Source organism: Talpa occidentalis, unplaced genomic scaffold (assembly GCF_014898055.3).
Source record: "Talpa occidentalis isolate TD23 unplaced genomic scaffold, MPIMG_talOcc4v2.1 talOcc4.3, whole genome shotgun sequence".
NCBI classification, from domain to species: domain Eukaryota; kingdom Metazoa; phylum Chordata; class Mammalia; order Eulipotyphla; family Talpidae; genus Talpa; species Talpa occidentalis.
Genome location: NW_023603184.1, coordinates 151017474 through 151034292, shown reverse-complemented (window position 1 = coordinate 151034292; position 16819 = coordinate 151017474). Strand labels below are relative to the sequence as shown.

Below are 16819 nucleotides of genomic sequence, written 5' to 3'. Positions count from 1 at the left end.
CTGGGCTGCTGGGGGGGTCCTGGGCCGGCTCCAGCATCTGCAGGGGGCGGGGGGCCCCTGCAGTCTAAAGACAGGTCGGGAGGGAGAGGCTCTCCCTCGCCAGCGCCTGCCCAGCGTTCTCTAGACGTGGGCGTGTGTCCTGGTTCCCGAGGCGGCCAGCGCAGGCCTGCGGCCGTCTGGGCCTTGGGGCTGCTGGGCTCTTGGGCGGCGGGGGCGGGGGCGGGGGCTGTGCTGCTGTTTCTGTTATCTGAGTGCATGTGGGCCCAGAAAAGCTGCGATAACCCCGTGGGGATAGCCAAGAGCCTTGGGCCGAGTCCCGGCGCCCAGGGTGGGGCTGCCGTGCGCCAGGCCGCCTCGCTTCCTCTCAAGGGCCCTGCGTGCTGCGGTGCCTCCCCACGCGCCCGTGGCTGGTCCAGGCCGTCCTCCTGAGAGCAGGACGGACGCCGCCCGCTGGGCCCGAGTGTTTGCTGGGGACCCGGTCGCTGAAGCCGATGCTCTCTCTGTCCTGCAGATGGACTGTCTGGCCGAGACCAGCCCGTGGAGCTGCTGAGCCCTGCCCGCGTGACCCACATGCCCGGCTCGGGTAAGTCCGTGCTCGGCGGCTTGCGTGGTGAGGGGTGGGCGGGCCCAGGGCCCGGAGGGTCCAGCACTCCCTGATCCCGCAGGGCTGTGTCTTGGGGTGAAAAGGTGCGGGCCAGAGGCGCCCCCTGGGCCCTTTTAGCCCCAGCTCCAGGGGTGTCTCCTTCCCGTTTTGGGGGTCAATGGGGTCTCACCCAGGGCACAGCATGGGGCCACGTGGCAGAAGTGCTGCTTGTGCAGGCTTTCTGTGGGTAAACCGAGTCCCCAACACCGTCTCCAGGGGGCCCACTCTCCCTGGCCCGTCCTTGGCCAAGGACATCAGCGTGACCCTCAGTCTCGGGCTCCACCCAACGCCCCTCGTGGTGCAGACCTACGAGGTGTGGGTGCGCCCCCTCCTCGTGCTGTAGGACTCCCCCGCTGTGGCCTCTGACTCCACCTCAGAGTGGGGGTGCTCCTCCCTGCAGGCCAGTTCCAAGGATGAACTCGAGGCTCCAGGCGGCAGGGGCTCTGCAGCGGCCTTTGGTGGGCAACCCTGCCGGCCCCTCCTGGACCCGCCCCCCAGGCCGCTCTGTGCCCCTCCGTGGGCCACCGGGGCAGGGAGGCCCCCACCTTCCTGCCGTGCGCTGGCCACGCTGCTGTCCCCACCCACCCACTCCGACAGGAGGCCGCCCGCCCCAAAAGCGGCTCCTCCCCACGGCCAGCGTCTCGCAGAGCCCCGCCACACTCCCGTCCCTCCGCCCATGGCTAGGCAGGCACCTCTGGACCCTGCGCCCCAGGCGGGCGGGCATCAGTGCCGCAAACCCCGTCTCTGCGCCCAGCTTGCAGCCCGCAGTGACGTCCAGCCTGTGTTCCCCAGGCTGCTGGCGTGGCCGAGAACGGGGTGGATGTGCCCTTCCAGGCGCCTGCGGGGTGGGTGCCCAGGGCCTCAGGCTTCGGGACAGACCCTGGGTTCCGGGCTGGGGCAGAGGGGACGCCTCCTGGCCAGCCCCCTCCCTCCCCACCACGGCCCGTGCTGAGGCCGCAGCTCCTGTGTGTCCTCCGCAGGCCGTGCCTGGAGGGGCCGCCCTCCCGTCCCTTGGAGATGGCGTGTGATGCCCAGTGGCCAGGACCTTTGGTCAGGGCGGCCCCCGTGCCGCTCCCTCTTCCTCAGGCAGAGCGCCTGACCCGAGAGGCCGCGCATGGGCAGGTGCCCGCGAGACGGGGGCCCTGTGATCTCTTGGTGGCCAGAGCCCACCGGGCGGAAGGACAGCACTGCCGGGGGTGCATCCGCTTGGGCTTGGTGGCTGTGCCCTCCTGGCGGGGCAGCGAAGCCCCGGGGAGCTGCGGGGCAAGAGGCACGCTCTTTCGGCTGCTCCCACCCGCGTGTCGCGCCGCGGAGAAGTGTCAGCCGCATGAGGGCTGTTGCATGAGGGCTGTCAGTTGCACGAGGGCTGAAGTTCAAAGTGAAGACTCGGAAGCCATGCTTTATGCCGTGGGCGAGACTCGATTTCTGAGGCGTTTGCCCGTCCCGCTGCCCGTTGCTCGGTTCGCAGCCGCGCAGTCCCGGCGCTCAGCGGCCGTGGGCAGGGGAGTGCCCCGGCCGCCCACGCCTCACCCCTCGCCTCCGGCCCTTCCTCGTGCCCCTGGCCCTGGCTCCCGGGATGCCGCGGGCCTGCCCGCCCCTCCAGGCGCTTCGGGCGCCTTCTCATGCCGTCTGGACGGAGCCCCCAGCTGGGGCATGAGGTCACCGGTCAGAAAGTCCAGGCCGTGGACAGGAGCAGCCCGCGCCGCCCGTCTTGAGGCCTAGGGCCCCCGCGGACCGCTCTCTCTGACGGCCGCAGAGTCTTGTCGTGCCAGATGGGAACGGTCACCCTTGGCCCCCCAGGCCGGGCAGGCTCTGAGTGTGGCTAGTGTTGGCACCCCCGCTGGCTAGCGCCCCCTTCTCTTTGCGGAGCAGGTGTGACGTCGTCTGCTGGGACTCGTCCTCACCGGTGCCCGGTCCTGTGCATGGTGCCGCAGCTGGGGCGGGGCGGGCGGCCTGGGCACAGGCCGGGGCTGGGGGGTGAGAAGGTCACCAGGAGGGGCGACTGTCGGGCCCACCTGGGGCCGTGAGCTTGGATAACGGGGAGTGTTTTGTGTCTGGGTCAGTGTCGCTTCTTTTTAAGCACTAGACCTTTTCCCGCGTCTTCAAAGGTGGGGGCAGCAGGGGGGTGCAGCTGGACGTGGGCGCCAGCACGGCAGGGGCGCTCCCGCTGATGGGGTGCCGGGGTGAGGGCAAAGCTCAGGGGATGGCGGGTGCCGGCAGGGCGCTCCTCCCCAGCACCCACTGGTGCCAGGGGGCGTGCCCAGGGCTGCCCTCGGTCACCCACTCACTCCTGCCAGCCTTAGCCGCTCTGGCAGAGGGGGGTCCTCGGAGGCACAGTGGCTTCCCAAGCTCACCAGCCTGTCCACTCGGGGGCAAGGACCTACTTCTGTGTGGGGGCGTGTCGGGAAGAAGTGGCCGCTTCGGGGAACGTTGTGCACCTCCGGCCTCAGGGACAGGGCGCGGCCCTGAGCGGCATCTCCGGGGTTCTCAGGCGCAGAGGCTGCCGTCTCCCCGTGCACGCGCCGCCCTGCAGCCAGTGGCTTTCTCTGCAAGGATCTATGCCAGAGCCGGACTTTTTAAAAGAAAACACTGGAATCCTGCAGGAACCGGAGAACTTACCCAAGCCGATAGAAAGTGAGGTCTGGCTGGGGCCGCAGGACGCACGTACCTCTCGGCCGCCCGCGTGGGGCCTGAGCTGCTGGGCACCCCAAGTCCTGGCGCAGGTGCCAGCGGGGCCTGCGCTTCCCGGCCCAGGCCTGCTTTGCTGTTGGGCTGGTGTGGGGGAGGAAATGCACAGCCAGCGGGCGCCAGACGCAGGGACGGCGCGTCAGCGCACCCTGGCTGGCCCGGGAATGCGCCTGGCCCTCCTGTGTGTTTCCATGTGAACCTGGCATTTCTGGGCTGGGGCGGGGGGCGGGGGGGGTGCAAGGTGGGATCGCAGTCGCCTCTGGGCCGCCCCTGCATGGTGCCCCGCGGCTGGCGGGAGGCCGTCCGTGTCTGCTCGAAATCGAGAGGAAGTGGACGTCTGGGGCGTAAAGGCATCGTGGGAAGAGACGTCCACAGCTGGAGCGGCTCAGTTTAAAGGAGTGTTGAGTTTCCCGCTCCCCTCCTGGGGGCTGGCTTGGGGTCTGTGGCTTGCGCCCCATCCCCCTGGCCCGCAGGAGGGCGGCGGCTGCGGCAGCCTCCTGTGCCCCGGCCTAGCAGCTCTGCGCTCCTCTCCTGGGCCACCCTGCCCTCCGCGGGCCCCGCACCTGTCGCCGTGAGTCCATCCGTCAGACACGGGGCTCTTCGCCGGGGTTTGGGGCTTGAAGTCGGAAAGCGCGGGCTCCCTTGGAGTGGGGCCTCGCCCCTGCCCGCAGCCCTCTCTGGGCCGTGGCGCCGGCCTGGCTGTGCCTGGGTGCGCGGGAGTCTCTGGTGCCCTCCACACCCGCCCGGGGTCGCCACGAGAGCGGCTCTTGCCGCTGCCGCCCGTGTTGACCCTGGCTGACGGCAGCTACCGGGGCGGCTCTGTGCCCACCCCACCCGTCCCATCCGCTCTCTGTTCCGCGCCCCCTGTGTGGTCCTCCCGGCACAGCAGCCGGTGCCCCGCAGGACTGGCCTGTCGCCTGCTCGGCGTCTGCTCGGGGCCGGCCCTGGCCAGCTGGTGTTTCGACCTCAGGCTGTGGCCGGCTCCTCCCACCCCGGCTCTTGGCTCTGGCGCTGCCGGTGGCACAGGAGGACACTGTTGCTTTACTTCCTGCCCAGCCCCACTTCTGCGCCTATTCTCGGGCAGGCATGTGCTGAGCCTCAGGCGCTTGCTTCGGGCTCCCTGCGGGCGCTGCTCTGCAGCGCCCCGGCCTCTGCTGGCCCCTCGACGGCTCTGGCCTCTTGGGCACCTGGCAGGGATGCCATGTCCACCTGCACGGCTGCTCCCGGGCTTGGCGCCTGCGCGGGCGGCTGCGGCACGCACCCTCCCACCCCTCTCAGCTGTCTGAGTTTGTGAGTTGTGGGGTTATTTTTGGTTCAAGGAAATAAAGTGCCCACGCTGCCACTTCCCGATCCAGTCTCCTGACGCGGCCCCGGCGCCTCCGAGACGCGAGAATGTTGGGGCTCTGGGCTTCTCGGTTCTTACCCCATGCTTTGGCTTGTTTCTCCACGTGTAGAGGATTTAAGCCGTGTCAGGTCGCACGGTCGGTCCCGGAGGCCCGTCCGCGGGCAGCACGCGCGGCGTGGACAGGCGCGCCCTGCAGCTGCCAGCGTGGTCTGCAGGCTCCACCACCCTGCAGATCGCCCAGGACTCTGCTGGGTAGACAGCGTCTGGGGCCGCCTCCAGCCCTCGGCAGCGAGAGCCTGTCCTCCAGGCCAGGGCGAGGCACGGCCCCACACGCGCGCAGATCCTGCCGCTGCCGCGTCCTCCGGGTCAGGCGCTGGGGCATCTTGTGGTGGTGGAGGACGAGGTGGGTAGACCCTGCGCCCCGCAGCGCTTGTGCCTGCTGAGACTCGGATGCGCGTGAGGGGGCTCAGAGGGCGCCTCTTCTTGGGAGCACCGCGGTGAGCAGGTGGCAGCGCTGCCGAGTCCTGGCCTCTGTGTCTGCTGCTGGAGCCTGGCCAGCCGCCTGCGCCTAACGCGGCCCCAGGGGCAGCCTTCTGGACGCTGGTGGGGGGCTACGTCGCCCCGGAGTGACAGGGCAGGGTGAGGCGAGGGCCAAGCCGCGGAGCATGGCCCTGGGGCACATTCCCCACCGGAGCAGGGGGTGTGCGGGCTGGGGCGCGTGGAGCCGGCGTCTGGGGGAGCACGGGGCGTGGTCCTGCTCTCGGAGGCGGCGTTCAGGTCGCCGCGACGGGCGCAGGCGTGGTCCGCGTGTCCCGCGTGCGGGGCGGGGCCGGAGCAGGCATCTCGGCCCAGACCCAAGCGCGCCGCGGACACAGGGTGCGCACACACCGAGGGGCTGCCTGGCTGTTTAAGCAAATTAGGGTTAAGCGTGTAAAATGTGCTTAAGACGGAGTCTGGAGCGGCCGGGGCAGGCCATGCCGTGGTGAGCGGGTTGGGGGCTTGGCTATCGTGCTGGGGGTTCAGTGCACGCCCCCAGGTTGCCTCCTGAGGGCTGCACCCCTCTTCTTGGCCCGTGGGGGCTTCTGATACTCCAGTGACACTGGAGTACCCTCACCGCCGCCTGACCAGCGGCCCCTGGGCCGGGCATCGGGGCTCCGGCCTTGCCTCTGTCTCTGTGGTGGCGGGAGGGGACGCGGATGAGGTCCTGGCACTTGCCTTGCCTTGGGGTCCCCTCTCCCGGTCCCCACGTTTCTTATCAAATCTCGGCCGGAGCCGCGGGTCCAGGTGCCAGGCACTCACCTTTCTGCCCCTCGGACTTGGCGCCTCCGCCGACCTGTCCAGCTCTGAGGGCCTGAGAGCCGCGCCCGGCCCGCGCCTGCTGCTCTGGGACCTGCTGGCCTCAGACAGATGTCCCCCCGATTTCACATCTCAGGGCTGGGGTTTCCCAAGGCTGTGTGGGGATGCTCCCCATCCTTCTTGGCTGGGCCCCCGGTGAGCTCGTCCGTCCTGGCCCATCAAGCCCAGCCTGGCGCCTCCTGACCAGGGCCTCGAGCCCCGCCCATCCAGGCGTCCACTAGCTGCTTACCAGGCACCTCAGCTGAGATTCGTAGGATGGGGCCCCACTCGCCCCAGCCTGCTCTCCTGGACACAGGGGCGCACCCTCTGCCTGCAGAAGCCTCGAGGCGTGGGCCTGCTCCTCTCCCATCCCACACTCGGCAGATGCTGTCAGGAACCCCTTAGACTCTGCTAGGGGGGCTCGGGCCTGCTCTCCCGGGCCTGACCCTGGGTTGCGCACAACTCGGCAGGTTTCCCGAGTGCCCCTGGGCCGCTGCTCAGCGGGGCGAGACTCTGCGGTGGGCCCGGCCAGGTCAGGAGCCGAGTGCCGAGCCTGGTGGCCTCCAGGGCCTGCTGCCCCTCTCTGGACCAGGCAGCGTGTCCCACCCCCACCCCCGGGCCTCTCTTCTGGACCCCTAGCCTGATCTCAGTCAGGAGGCCAGGGGTGCTTGACAGCCCCCCACCTCCCTGCCCTGGTTCAGAGCCTGTGATGGTGCGACTGTGGCAAAAGGTCTTGTCCCTAGGATGGGAGCGCGGGCGGGCCGGCTGCGGGGGTCCAGTGGTGACGGATCCTCCAGCGAGGCGGGCGGGCATCGGAGTCGGGGGCCGTGAGTGGAGTCAGAGGTCACACGAGGCCTGTCCCCCGCCGCTCCCGTCCCTCAGCGCCTGAGCCTGACTGGATGGCGGCCTCCGTCAGGGAGAGTGGCCTTGCTGTGAGCCCCTGAGGGTTAAGGTTGATCTGGGCTCCCTTCCAGCCTTGCCAGGCCCTCGGGGTCTCTGGCCTAGTCCCTTGCTTCAGACACAAGGGTCATCCCCGCTGGGGCCCACTGTGACCTTGCTTCACCCTGGCCCCGGTTATCCGCTGACCTGGCTCCAGATGCATCTTCAGCTCCAGCCTCTGCGTCTCCCAGAGCAATCCGTTCTTTGGGAAGGAGCTGGTTTCGGGAAGAGGCGTCGGCTGCGTGGGGTCCTGGTAATGCTCAGGGCGCAGCCCTGGCCCTGGCTTCAGGCCGAACCCCCAGGAAATAGAACTGTTGTCTCTGGTGATTTGAGCGGCTGTTAGGGCCTTTAAGAGCATTTTTGTCTGTAAAAGAGGTTTTATCCACACGACCCTGGACTCAGCGGCCCCGACTGAGCTTTATCTTCTGCGCTCGGTGCCCAGAGTGGGTTCTCTCGCCAGGCCGAGGGTCCTGCCTGCTGTAGACTTGTCTGGAGATCCACTTGCTTGTTTTGAAAGACGAGGCCTGCCGCCCTGGGAGATGTCCCCGAGGGGCGCAGGGCCGCTGGTGTCTCCACCCTGACAGCAGGGTCGCCCCAGCCCTCCCCGAGCGCAGCTGCTGATGGCAAGGGTATGGGGCTGGCGGACCCTGGGGCAGCGTCTCCACGGGCAGGGGTGTGGGGCGGGCGGACCCCGGGGCTGACGTCTCCATGGGCAGGCCCAGTGGCCCAGGCTCCTCTTCCCAAGGTTGGCATGTTGGTAGCTCCCCTCCTCCAACCCCGCGGGGCAGGTGGCCGGGGCAGGTGGCCCGGCCAGCCCCGAGCCTTCCAGAACCCCGCAGCCTCTGGAAGCCGGACTTCCCGTGCTGCAGCACTGAAGAAAGATCATTGCTTCCGCCTGTCAGGAGTTTTCATTTCAGGTTACTCTTGGGTTGGTCAGTTTCAAGTGGAATCTAAACGAAGGTCCTGAGAGCCGTGGCTGAGGTGACGAAACCCGGAAGATTCACCATCACGGAGCCGTCTGTCCTGGCCGTGCGGCGCGGAATCAGGGAGGTCACGGAGGTCACGGCGTCAGGGGAGTCACAGAGTCACGGAGGCCACGGAGTCATGGAGGTCGTGTCTTTTTTCTCCAGGGCCTGAACTCGCCTTGCAGCCCCTTTCTGCAAGGCCTGTCCACAGAGAGGCCTTCGGCTGGGCGTGCGCACGGCGCTACGGTGGGCTTCCGCAGACCTCTGGGCCGGGGCTGGCTCTCACGGCCCCTGGCCCGTGGGGAGGGCTTGTGTGTGCTGACCCTGCTCCGCGCCGCGCAAGCGGGCAAGGTGGAAGCAGAGCGGGCCCCGCCCTCGGAGGTCAGGGGACAAGCAGGGAAGCCCGCGCAGCCGCGTCTGCAGGCGACCGGAGGAGCCGGAGGGAAGAACATGCCTCAGCGTGGACGGGAGGAGACGGGACGTGATTCCAAAGCAGACATGCCTGCCTGGCCCGCGGGCAGCTTTCCCCAACAGGAAGGTTGTTTCTGGTGAAAATATGAATTCGGGAAGCACCTACTTTTCTGGGTAGTTAAGGGAGGATAAAAACGTCTCGTGAGCCTGCAGGGCCTCCACCGACCTCAGCTGGAAACAGCCACGTGCCAGCGCCACCGTCTCAGGAGAGCCCCTGGCTACAGCTCGGGAGGCCGGTGCCCCGGACTGCGCAGCCCCCGGCGGGCCCTGCTTGGAGGCAGGGGTGCGGCTTTCCCGGCCCTCGCTGCGGCCCAGGTGGCACTGCTGGGCCGTTTATTTCAGCCGCTGGAAGGATCTGCCAGCGACCTTTCCTGATCTGCCTCCGACCACCTCCTGTCTTCCGTCAGACCTGCTCTAGGACACTGGTTCTCTGGCTTCGGGCGCGTGTCCAGTGGCTCCTGGGCATGCTGCTTCCTGCGCCTCTGCCGCGAGGCGAGTCCAGAACCCGTCGATCCTTCGGGCTTTTGAAATGGACAGGCCAGAGCTGGCATCGGCGCCCACGGTTCCACAGGCATGACTGCCTAGCGCGCCTCCGGCCTTCCTCGCCGGTGCTTGTGCGCTCACAGGGCGGCTCCGCCGCGGCGGCTCCGAGAGTGCACGGCGCTGGCTGCTCCTGTCCCGTCCAGCGCAGGGGTCTGCATCCTCCCATCAGCACCGGCGCCAGAGGTCGCGGCTCCCGCTCAGCGCAGGCGGGCGGCTCCCGGGCCCCCGGGGCGGTCTCCTCCCCCTCCGCTCTTGCTGCCCGTGGGTGACGCTTCTGGTCTCCTCCTGGCCTCGGGCGTCTAGGAAAGCGCGCCAAGGAGCGGTCACGCTCATCGCCAGAGCGTCTCCACACGCCTGGAGGTGCGGGAGTGGAGCCGTGTCGGGCCGCCCCCGGGAGTCCTGCCCTCGCCCCGGCCTGGGCGCCGCCGGCCCGCCCGCATCTGCCACCCTCGCGTCCCCAGCCGTGTGCGGTGCCATCCTGTGCGCCCGCTCGGTGACCCCGGCCCTAGGGGCCCGCGGGCTTGCCCTGGCGCATCTCGCGGCGGTGCTTGTCCGGGGCTCTTCGGCCCTCCCCGGGCACGGCCCCGCGACTCCGCACCCCTCGTCCCGAGCCCGCCGTGGATGTCGGGACACGGGCCGTGCACCCGCGGAGTCTTCAGCTGCCCTGCGTGCCGCTCGCTGTCCCGTCGCGGCGCCCCTCGCGGGTCTCCCCTCCTTCCCGGCGGGCTGCGCGCAGCCCCCCACCCTGCTTGCAGGGGTCCTGCCCGCGCCTCCCTCCCGTGGGCCCTGCCTGCGCCCGCCCTCCTGGGCTCTGGGCGCCCCGGGCCGGGACGCGGGCCTGGACCCCAGCGGCAGGACAACCGGCAGGTCACGGTGGGCGACCAGGAGAGCGGCCTGAGCGCCGGACGCCTTTGTGCTACCCGGGGCCGTGGCCGGTGGGTGAGAAAGGAGAGGCGCAGGCCAGCGCCGGGACAGGGCCCCTGACGGTCCCGTGAAGAGGACCACTGCCTCCCCTGGCCCACAAAGGGCTTTTTATTTCTTTCACAAGGGAGCGGGAGCCCCGCCGCGGAGGAGGGCGCGGGGCTGACCTGAAAGCCCGGGAGCTGCAGCTGGGGGAGGCGGGGCCGCGTTGTGCCGCCCTCCGGGTTGGCAGCGCTCAGGGACTCTCCAGGGTGCTCCCGGGCCAGCGAGGACGGCCAATTTGCAGAGAGCGGGCGGCCACGGTGCGGGCAGGCGGGTGGGTTGGGGCCGCGGGGCGACGGAGGGGCCATCTGAGGGGGGCCTGGGAGACGGCGTCTGCCCCCGGGACTGGGGTCCCAGCCGGCGCTGCCTCCCGCCCGCCTCCCTTCCTGTGCCTCGCGAGGCCCCTCGGTGTTGGGGCTGGTGTTTCAGCCTGAAGTGAACAGCCTGCCCCTCCCTCCCTCCCGCCACGAGGGGACACAATGCCCGTCCTGCCGTCCACCCTCGTGGCCTCAGTGAAAGCGCACAGTGGAATCTTCCAGATTCTGTGTCTGGCCGGTTTTATCCTTTATGCCCTCAGAGGTCTGTGATTGATTTTGCTAAAAATAACTTCTCTCTGGTGCCGGCAGGCAACTCCGAGCAGCCCCTGGGGGCGCAGGGCCATGGGAGACCCTCGCTGGTGTGGGGAGCACCCCCCCCCCAGGTGACTGAGACACAGGCTGGCTCTGAGCTGGGCCTGGGCAGCCCGCGGGGCGGGGGGCTTAGACTTTCTGCCCGAAGAAGCTTCTTGAGCTGCAACATCAGGGTGTGGTGTGAGTTGGGTGGAGGCGAAAACCGACCCGGCGTGGAGACACCCGAGGAAGGGCCCCACATCCAGCAGCCTCTTGCGTGCCACAGGGAAGGTGCTTTCCTGGGCTGCGGCCGCGCCTGGCCGCGCTTGTGGGGCCCTGGCGGGCTGAGCCGCCACCCCAGCCCCGGAGCTTCAGTGCACAGGGCTGCGGCGTCTGCGGCTCCAGGGCCGAGACCCAAGCTGAGCCGGAGGGGAACCCGGGTCAGCCCCAGCGGGACGCGCTGCGGGGGCCGCCGGAGCCCACAGACACTACAGGAGCAGGGCCTGGGCCCCGCCATCCTTCCGAGGCCCCGTGCGCAGACGCCGCCCGGCCCCAGCCTCCCCCACCTGCTCGGGCCAAGGGTGCCCAGCGTCTGCCCCGCCCCTCCAGGCGCTGGGCTGGAGGAGTCTCGGCCACGCCGGGGCGGCCCCTGCTCGTCTGAGTGCGTCATTCCCCCCGGGCCTCGCGCCAGCCTCTCCCCAACAACAGCCGTCCCTTCATTCCCACCAAGGGCCCGAGCGGCCCGCAGAGGGCCTGACCGCGTCACGGGGGCCCGTGCCCCCTCTGACGGCCGCGCATTCAGAGGAGCGCGGGGCTGGCGGCTGCCGCGAGGAGCTCGTCCTGCTGGGCTGCCGTTCCCGCCGGCTGAATCCCCCTTTGTGCCCTGCTGACGTCAGCGCTGCTCCCGGGGCACGGCCTGGCCGCGGCTCCCAGGCCGCCCAGCGCTCCCCGGGGCCTGTGCTGGTGGGCTGCGTGCTTTCAGCGGGGCGGCCGCCACTTACATCGGGCCCTTTGCGTCAGATGCCCCCGCGGCTTCTGCCCGGGGCCCCTGGTGTTTCAGCAGCTTCGGCTGGGAAGTGGCGGGGGTCGCGGTGGGCGCCCGCCTGGTGAGCTGGCGTGCGGGTGCGCGGGGCCCTGCCGCCTGCTGGGCGCCTGGGAGTGCAGCCCTTCTTGGGGACCCTCTCTGCTCCCCGCACACGCCCCGTGTGCGGAGGGTGGACATGGCTGCGGCTGCTGTGGCCAGAGCGAAGAGCCGGTCATGCTCTCTGCCTGCTTTGTTTCTGCTGAGCTGGAAGTGACAGACGCGGGCTCCCTGCCCACCTGACGAGTGGGCATGGGGGCGAGGCTGCTACAGAACGTGGGCGCCCCGTTGGCCTCAGCACCCGCCTCCCCTCTCCCTGGACACCCCATCTCTCAGCAGACTCGACTCACTGACGGGGCCTCGCCTGGGAGGAGGCTGTGGGTGGCATCCCTGGAACTCCCAGGATGGCACGTCGCAAATGGACCTGGGTGGGTGCTAGAGCGCAGCCTGCCCAGGGTTGGCCTGGCCACCTGAGCTGCTGGTCAGCCTGCCGTGTCCGGCCACTGCCCTGGGCCTACCCACAGCCACCACTACAGGTGGTCAGCGCCAGCCCCCCACTGTCAGCCCAGGCCCTGTCTAGCGTCCCCCTGAGCCCCCACCTAGACCCGGGCCTCTGGGGCACTCACGCTGCACCCCCTGTCCCAGGGCATGGGCCGTGGGGCCCTCCCACCTCCATCAGCCCCACACCCGCTGCAGCTGGACCGGGAGCTGCCCCACACCTGTGGTGGGTGTGCCCCTGCAGAGTAGGTTCATGGTCATTCAGAGGTGGCAGCAACTAGGTGTCTCTGGGCCTGGCCCCTCGGGGCCAGGAGCAGGAGGTGCTGAAAGGAGTGGGCTTTGTGGCCAGAGACCCCGGACCTTGGTGCCCTGCAGGACTGGGCCCGCCGGGCCCCCGCAGTGCAGGCAGCAGTTTTGGGTTCTCGCGCTGGTGCCTTCGCTGAGCCGTCGCTGCCGGACAGACAGGCAGCTGGCCGGGCCTGTGCGCACCAGCACCACGCTGACCCCTGGCAGAGCCCACCGGGCCTGGCGCCTGTGGGCCCAGGACAGGCAGGCTGCAAGGACCCGGCCCGCAGGGGGAGGTTTTGTGGCACTCGGCCAGCCCCGCCCAGGAGGTACCCGGGGACCCACGGCCCTGTCCCTGCCCTCCGCGACCTGCCCGGCTTGTCTGCCTTAAAATGCCCCTCAATCCTCCAAACGCCAAGTCCAGGACAGTCACAGGCTGAGAGCAGGGGCGGGCAGAGCCGAGCCGGGCCGCGCTGCCTTTTGTGATGAAGCGAGCCCGGGCCTGGCGCTGTGGACTTCACCATCCCGGGCACGGCCGCCGCACAGGGCTTCCTGGGGTGTCAGACCTATGCACCTCCTGGCGTGGCCCCCCCGGACGCGCAACCGGAGGAGGGTGCGTTTGACAAGTCAGGGGTGGCGCCTCCTGCTTTTGGGGAGAGACGAGAGGTCAGGCGCCGCTGGGTGCTGCTGCCGGCTCTCAGAGCAGGAGGGTTTGAACTGCAGACGAGCAAATACCGAGGCTTCCCCGTGCCCCGGCCGATCTCCCCCACCGAGGCCTCACGCTCCTGGTCACAGCTGCGCGCCGGTGTCGGTAGGTACCCAGGCCAGTGTCCGTGGGCCCCTGGGGCGCGGCGGCGATTCTGCCTCGAACCAGGCACCCCCCCGCACCAGCCACGCCAGCCGTGGGTGCCCTGACCCCGAGCCCCACGCCCACCCCGGGCAGGCATGCCCCTGGGGACGCCTGGGCAGGTGGGGCTCTCGGGAGGGGGTGCAGCGGAAGGCAGGCTGCCCCTACTCAGCTCTTGAGGGCCCTGGCAGAGCCCCGGGATGGTGTGTTTGGGGAACTGGCGGGGCGGGGGTGGTGTCCTGGTGCTCGGGCTGTCTCTAGCTGCACCTCTGGTGCCTCCCCCGTGTCTGCGGCCGGGAAGGGGCGTGGCTCTGGGCCAGCAGGTGCTGTGTGGGCTTCGCAGCGTGGGCTCGCGGCCTCTGGGTCCACTGTCCTGCGGGGCCCAGCCGCGCCGCCCCGCGGCTCTCGCACTCAGTCCTCGTCAGCTTGGCGTCCTCGTCAGCCTCGTCAGCCTCCCCCAGCCCAGGTCCCCCAGGCGCCTCGGTCTCTCCCCCTCGCCAGCTTTCCCCAGTGCTCTGCGGAGGCCAGGGGGCTCAGGCCTGTGAGCACATGGGGCCTCCTGGGGGGCGGGGACCAGCCCCCGGACCCCCCGACCTTCTGCGTCTCATCCTTGAGGAGAGGAGCCTCTCACGCCCGGGTCGCGCCCCTGACCTGTCAGCAGAGCGGGGCCCCGGCGTCTGAACTGCGCAGACTCGTGCCACGCAGGCCGCGGTGACCCCGTCTGTGCTGTGCTCTCTCTGCAGTGGACGTGGCCTCGGCGCTGCCGCTGCAGGTGGCCCCCCCGGCCGTGCCCATGGACCTCCGCCTGGACCACCAGTTCCCGCTGCCTGTGGCGGAGCCCGGCCTGCGGGGGCAGCAGCTGCAGCAGGAGCTCCTGGCGCTCAAGCAGAAGCAGCAGCTGCAGCGGCAAATCCTCATCGCCGAGTTCCAGCGGCAGCACGAGCAGCTGTCGCGGCAGCACGAGGCCCAGCTGCACGAGCACATCAAGGTGAGCACCGCCCGCCTCGCCCGGGCCGGGGCTGGACCCTCGGGGCAGGGTCCCGGGCCGGTCACCCCACCATGGCACCAGGGGCCAGAGTTGGGGCACCCCTCTTGATGATACCGGGGGCCAGAGCTGGGGATCCCCCTCAGTGGTACTGAGGTCGAGCTGAGGGGTCTCCTGGGGGGTGCTGGGGGCCACAGCTGGGGCAGCTCCCTTAGTGGTACTGAGGTCCAAAGCTGAGGGGTCTCCGTGGGGGTACTGGGGCCCAGAGGTGGGAGATCCCCCTCGGTGGTACCAGGTCCAGAGCTAGGGCACCCCCTTGGTCACACTGGGGTCCTAGGCTGGGACACCCCTCCACTGGGGACACTCACATGAGGCCCTGGACTCCTGAGGTCCGGCAGCAGCCGCGGTGGACGGCCCGGCACAGGGGCGGTGCGTCTGCGGGAGAAGCGCGTCTCCGGGTAGATGCACGCACAGGAGGCCGCGACAGCGGGACACCCGGGCCTGTCCGAGACGCCACCGCTCCTGGCTGGGGACGCTGCTCAGCCTCCCACCGGCCTTTTAAAATCAGAGCCATGTCAGGGCTTTGTTTACGTTGAGATGGAACAAGAGAGAAGGAACATAGGTTTTTTTTTTTAGTACTTGCTCTCTGCAAACACCTGATGGTCGGATTGGGCTGGAGAGTGGCCCGTGGGCGGGTGGGTGGTGTCGCGGCTGCGCCGTGGGCCTGGCTCTGGGTCCGAGGCCGCGGGCTGGCGTTGCCGTGACCCCCAGAGGCAGCTGTCAAGCCCAGCCCTCTGCTTCCCGGAGTGCACGGGCCGCCGGTGCCTCCAGCCGCGGGAGACTGGGCCTTTCTCCCTGCCGTGCCTGGCTCCTCCGGACCCGCGGCTACCACCGGGCCGGGCTTCCCCCTGTCACCCCCGCGGGGCGCGTGCACACCACAGCCCTGTGAAGCGCTGGGGCCGCTGTGGCCCTCTGAGGGCAGGCCCGGCAGAGGACAGGCGGCTGTGGGTCTCTCCACGCACAGTTGCGAGAGCAGCCAGGTTCTGGGGCAGCGACATTGGGGTTTATGTAACAAACGGGGAGCCCAGGGAGACCGAGGCCCCGAGTGGCCGGCTGCCTCACCCAGATGGAGTCCACGCGGTATGCAGAGTCCCAAGCGAAAGCCGCTGCTCCAGAGGGCACCCGTGGGCCGGAGCGCATGGCAGCCAGAGGGGCTGGCCAGGGCAGGCAAACCCCCATGCCCCGGGGGTGGGAGGCCCAGGGATGTGCAGCCTCCAGGGGGACCATGCAAGGAGCAGCCACACCCCAGTGCAGACACCGGGACCATGCTTGGGCCCCGTGGGGTGCAGGGCCCCGTTGGGGCGCAGGCCGGAGCCCCGGGGCCGTGATCTCCCCTGCCCCCCTCAGGCTTCTCCATGCTCCGCCAGGGCCTGTGCTCTTCCCAGGGCCGCTGAGTGCCTGGAGCACCTGGACGGGCGCAGCTGCACTCACCTGGCCTGTCCCCGGGGGCCCCCGCTGGCTGTGGGCCTCCCAGAACCCGAGACGGGCTGCCGTCACCCCTGCTCGTGCGCCTCGGGGGCTCGTGTCTCCCTCCCTCTCAGAGCTGGGGAGAGCAGAGCGTCAGCGCGCTTGGGGCCACATTTCAGCGGGAGTCTCCTGAGCCGGTCGCCACCGCGGCCCCAGACCTCCGGAACCCCGAGGAGGGAGGCAGGCGCCCCGGGACCCCCGGGACCAGGGCGTCGCCCTCGCAGTGTCCTCTGGCCTGGACGGTCCCGGGCTGGGTGGCCGACAGGGTGTGCAGTGACAGGGGCGCGGCTCGGGGAGCTGCTGCCACCTGGCGCCCTCGCTCTCTGGGTGTGGCTGCGTTTGTGGAGTCGGGGTCATGTCACGTTGGCCGTGTGGCTCGTGTGTCCTGCGCCCTCGCGTGTCCTCCGCGGCCTGCAGGGAGCTGGGGTGCGGGTCAGCTCTGCTCCACGGCTGCCCCCACTTTCTGCTCCCCGGCGGCCATCCCGACCCGCAGAAGCGCCGGGTGGAGCCCTCTGGTGCCGTGGCCCGGGCCCCATCGCGGCCCCATGGCTGCCGGAGCACAGCTCTGACGTGTCAACTTTGCCTGCGGCCAGTTCCTGCAGGGGCCAGAAGCCGCCCCTGCGTGACCAGGGGTTCCCCGGGCCCCGCGGCCCCTCCCCCCGCAGCCCGTCCCGGCCTGTGCGCCCCGTTGCTGTGGGTCTTTCTGCCACATCCTCAGCGGCGTCCTGGGCATTCAGGACACTGGCACGGTCAGCGTGTGACAGGCCACGGCGCCTCCGCTTGCCGTGGATGACCTGTGGCTCCTCCCGTCTATGCGAAGCTTCAGTTTCTCCTCAAGGGCTTCCACGGGGTTTCTGTCTGTGACTCGGAGTTTCACATCTTCGGTGATGACTGGAGTGTCTTCCTGTTACTCCCCTGGCAACACCTGTTACTCCCCCGGGACACTGTGTGGCGTGGGCACCCACTTCAGTTCTCCAGTGCTGGACCAGGGCCTGCGCTGCCGCTGTGGTGACCCAGCCTCTGTCTGAGGAGCACCGAGCCCCGGCCTCCTCTCTCGTGGTGAGACAGACGCAACGGAGGCGGCTCAGGCCTGGCA

General features: G+C 69.8%; 1 protein-coding gene across 3 annotated transcripts in view; it reads left to right on the top strand.

Moving 5' to 3' along the window:
- HDAC4 (histone deacetylase 4) overlaps nt 1–16819 on the top strand; it is a 105790-nt gene that overhangs the window by 47788 nt on the left and 41183 nt on the right. For all 3 annotated transcript variants that reach the window (XM_037524288.2, XM_037524289.2, XM_037524291.2), the window contains exons 2-3: nt 512–583; nt 13955–14199. In XM_037524288.2, the coding sequence (XP_037380185.1) occupies nt 512–583; nt 13955–14199 (317 nt within the window). The remainder of the gene's footprint in view (nt 1–511; nt 584–13954; nt 14200–16819) is intronic.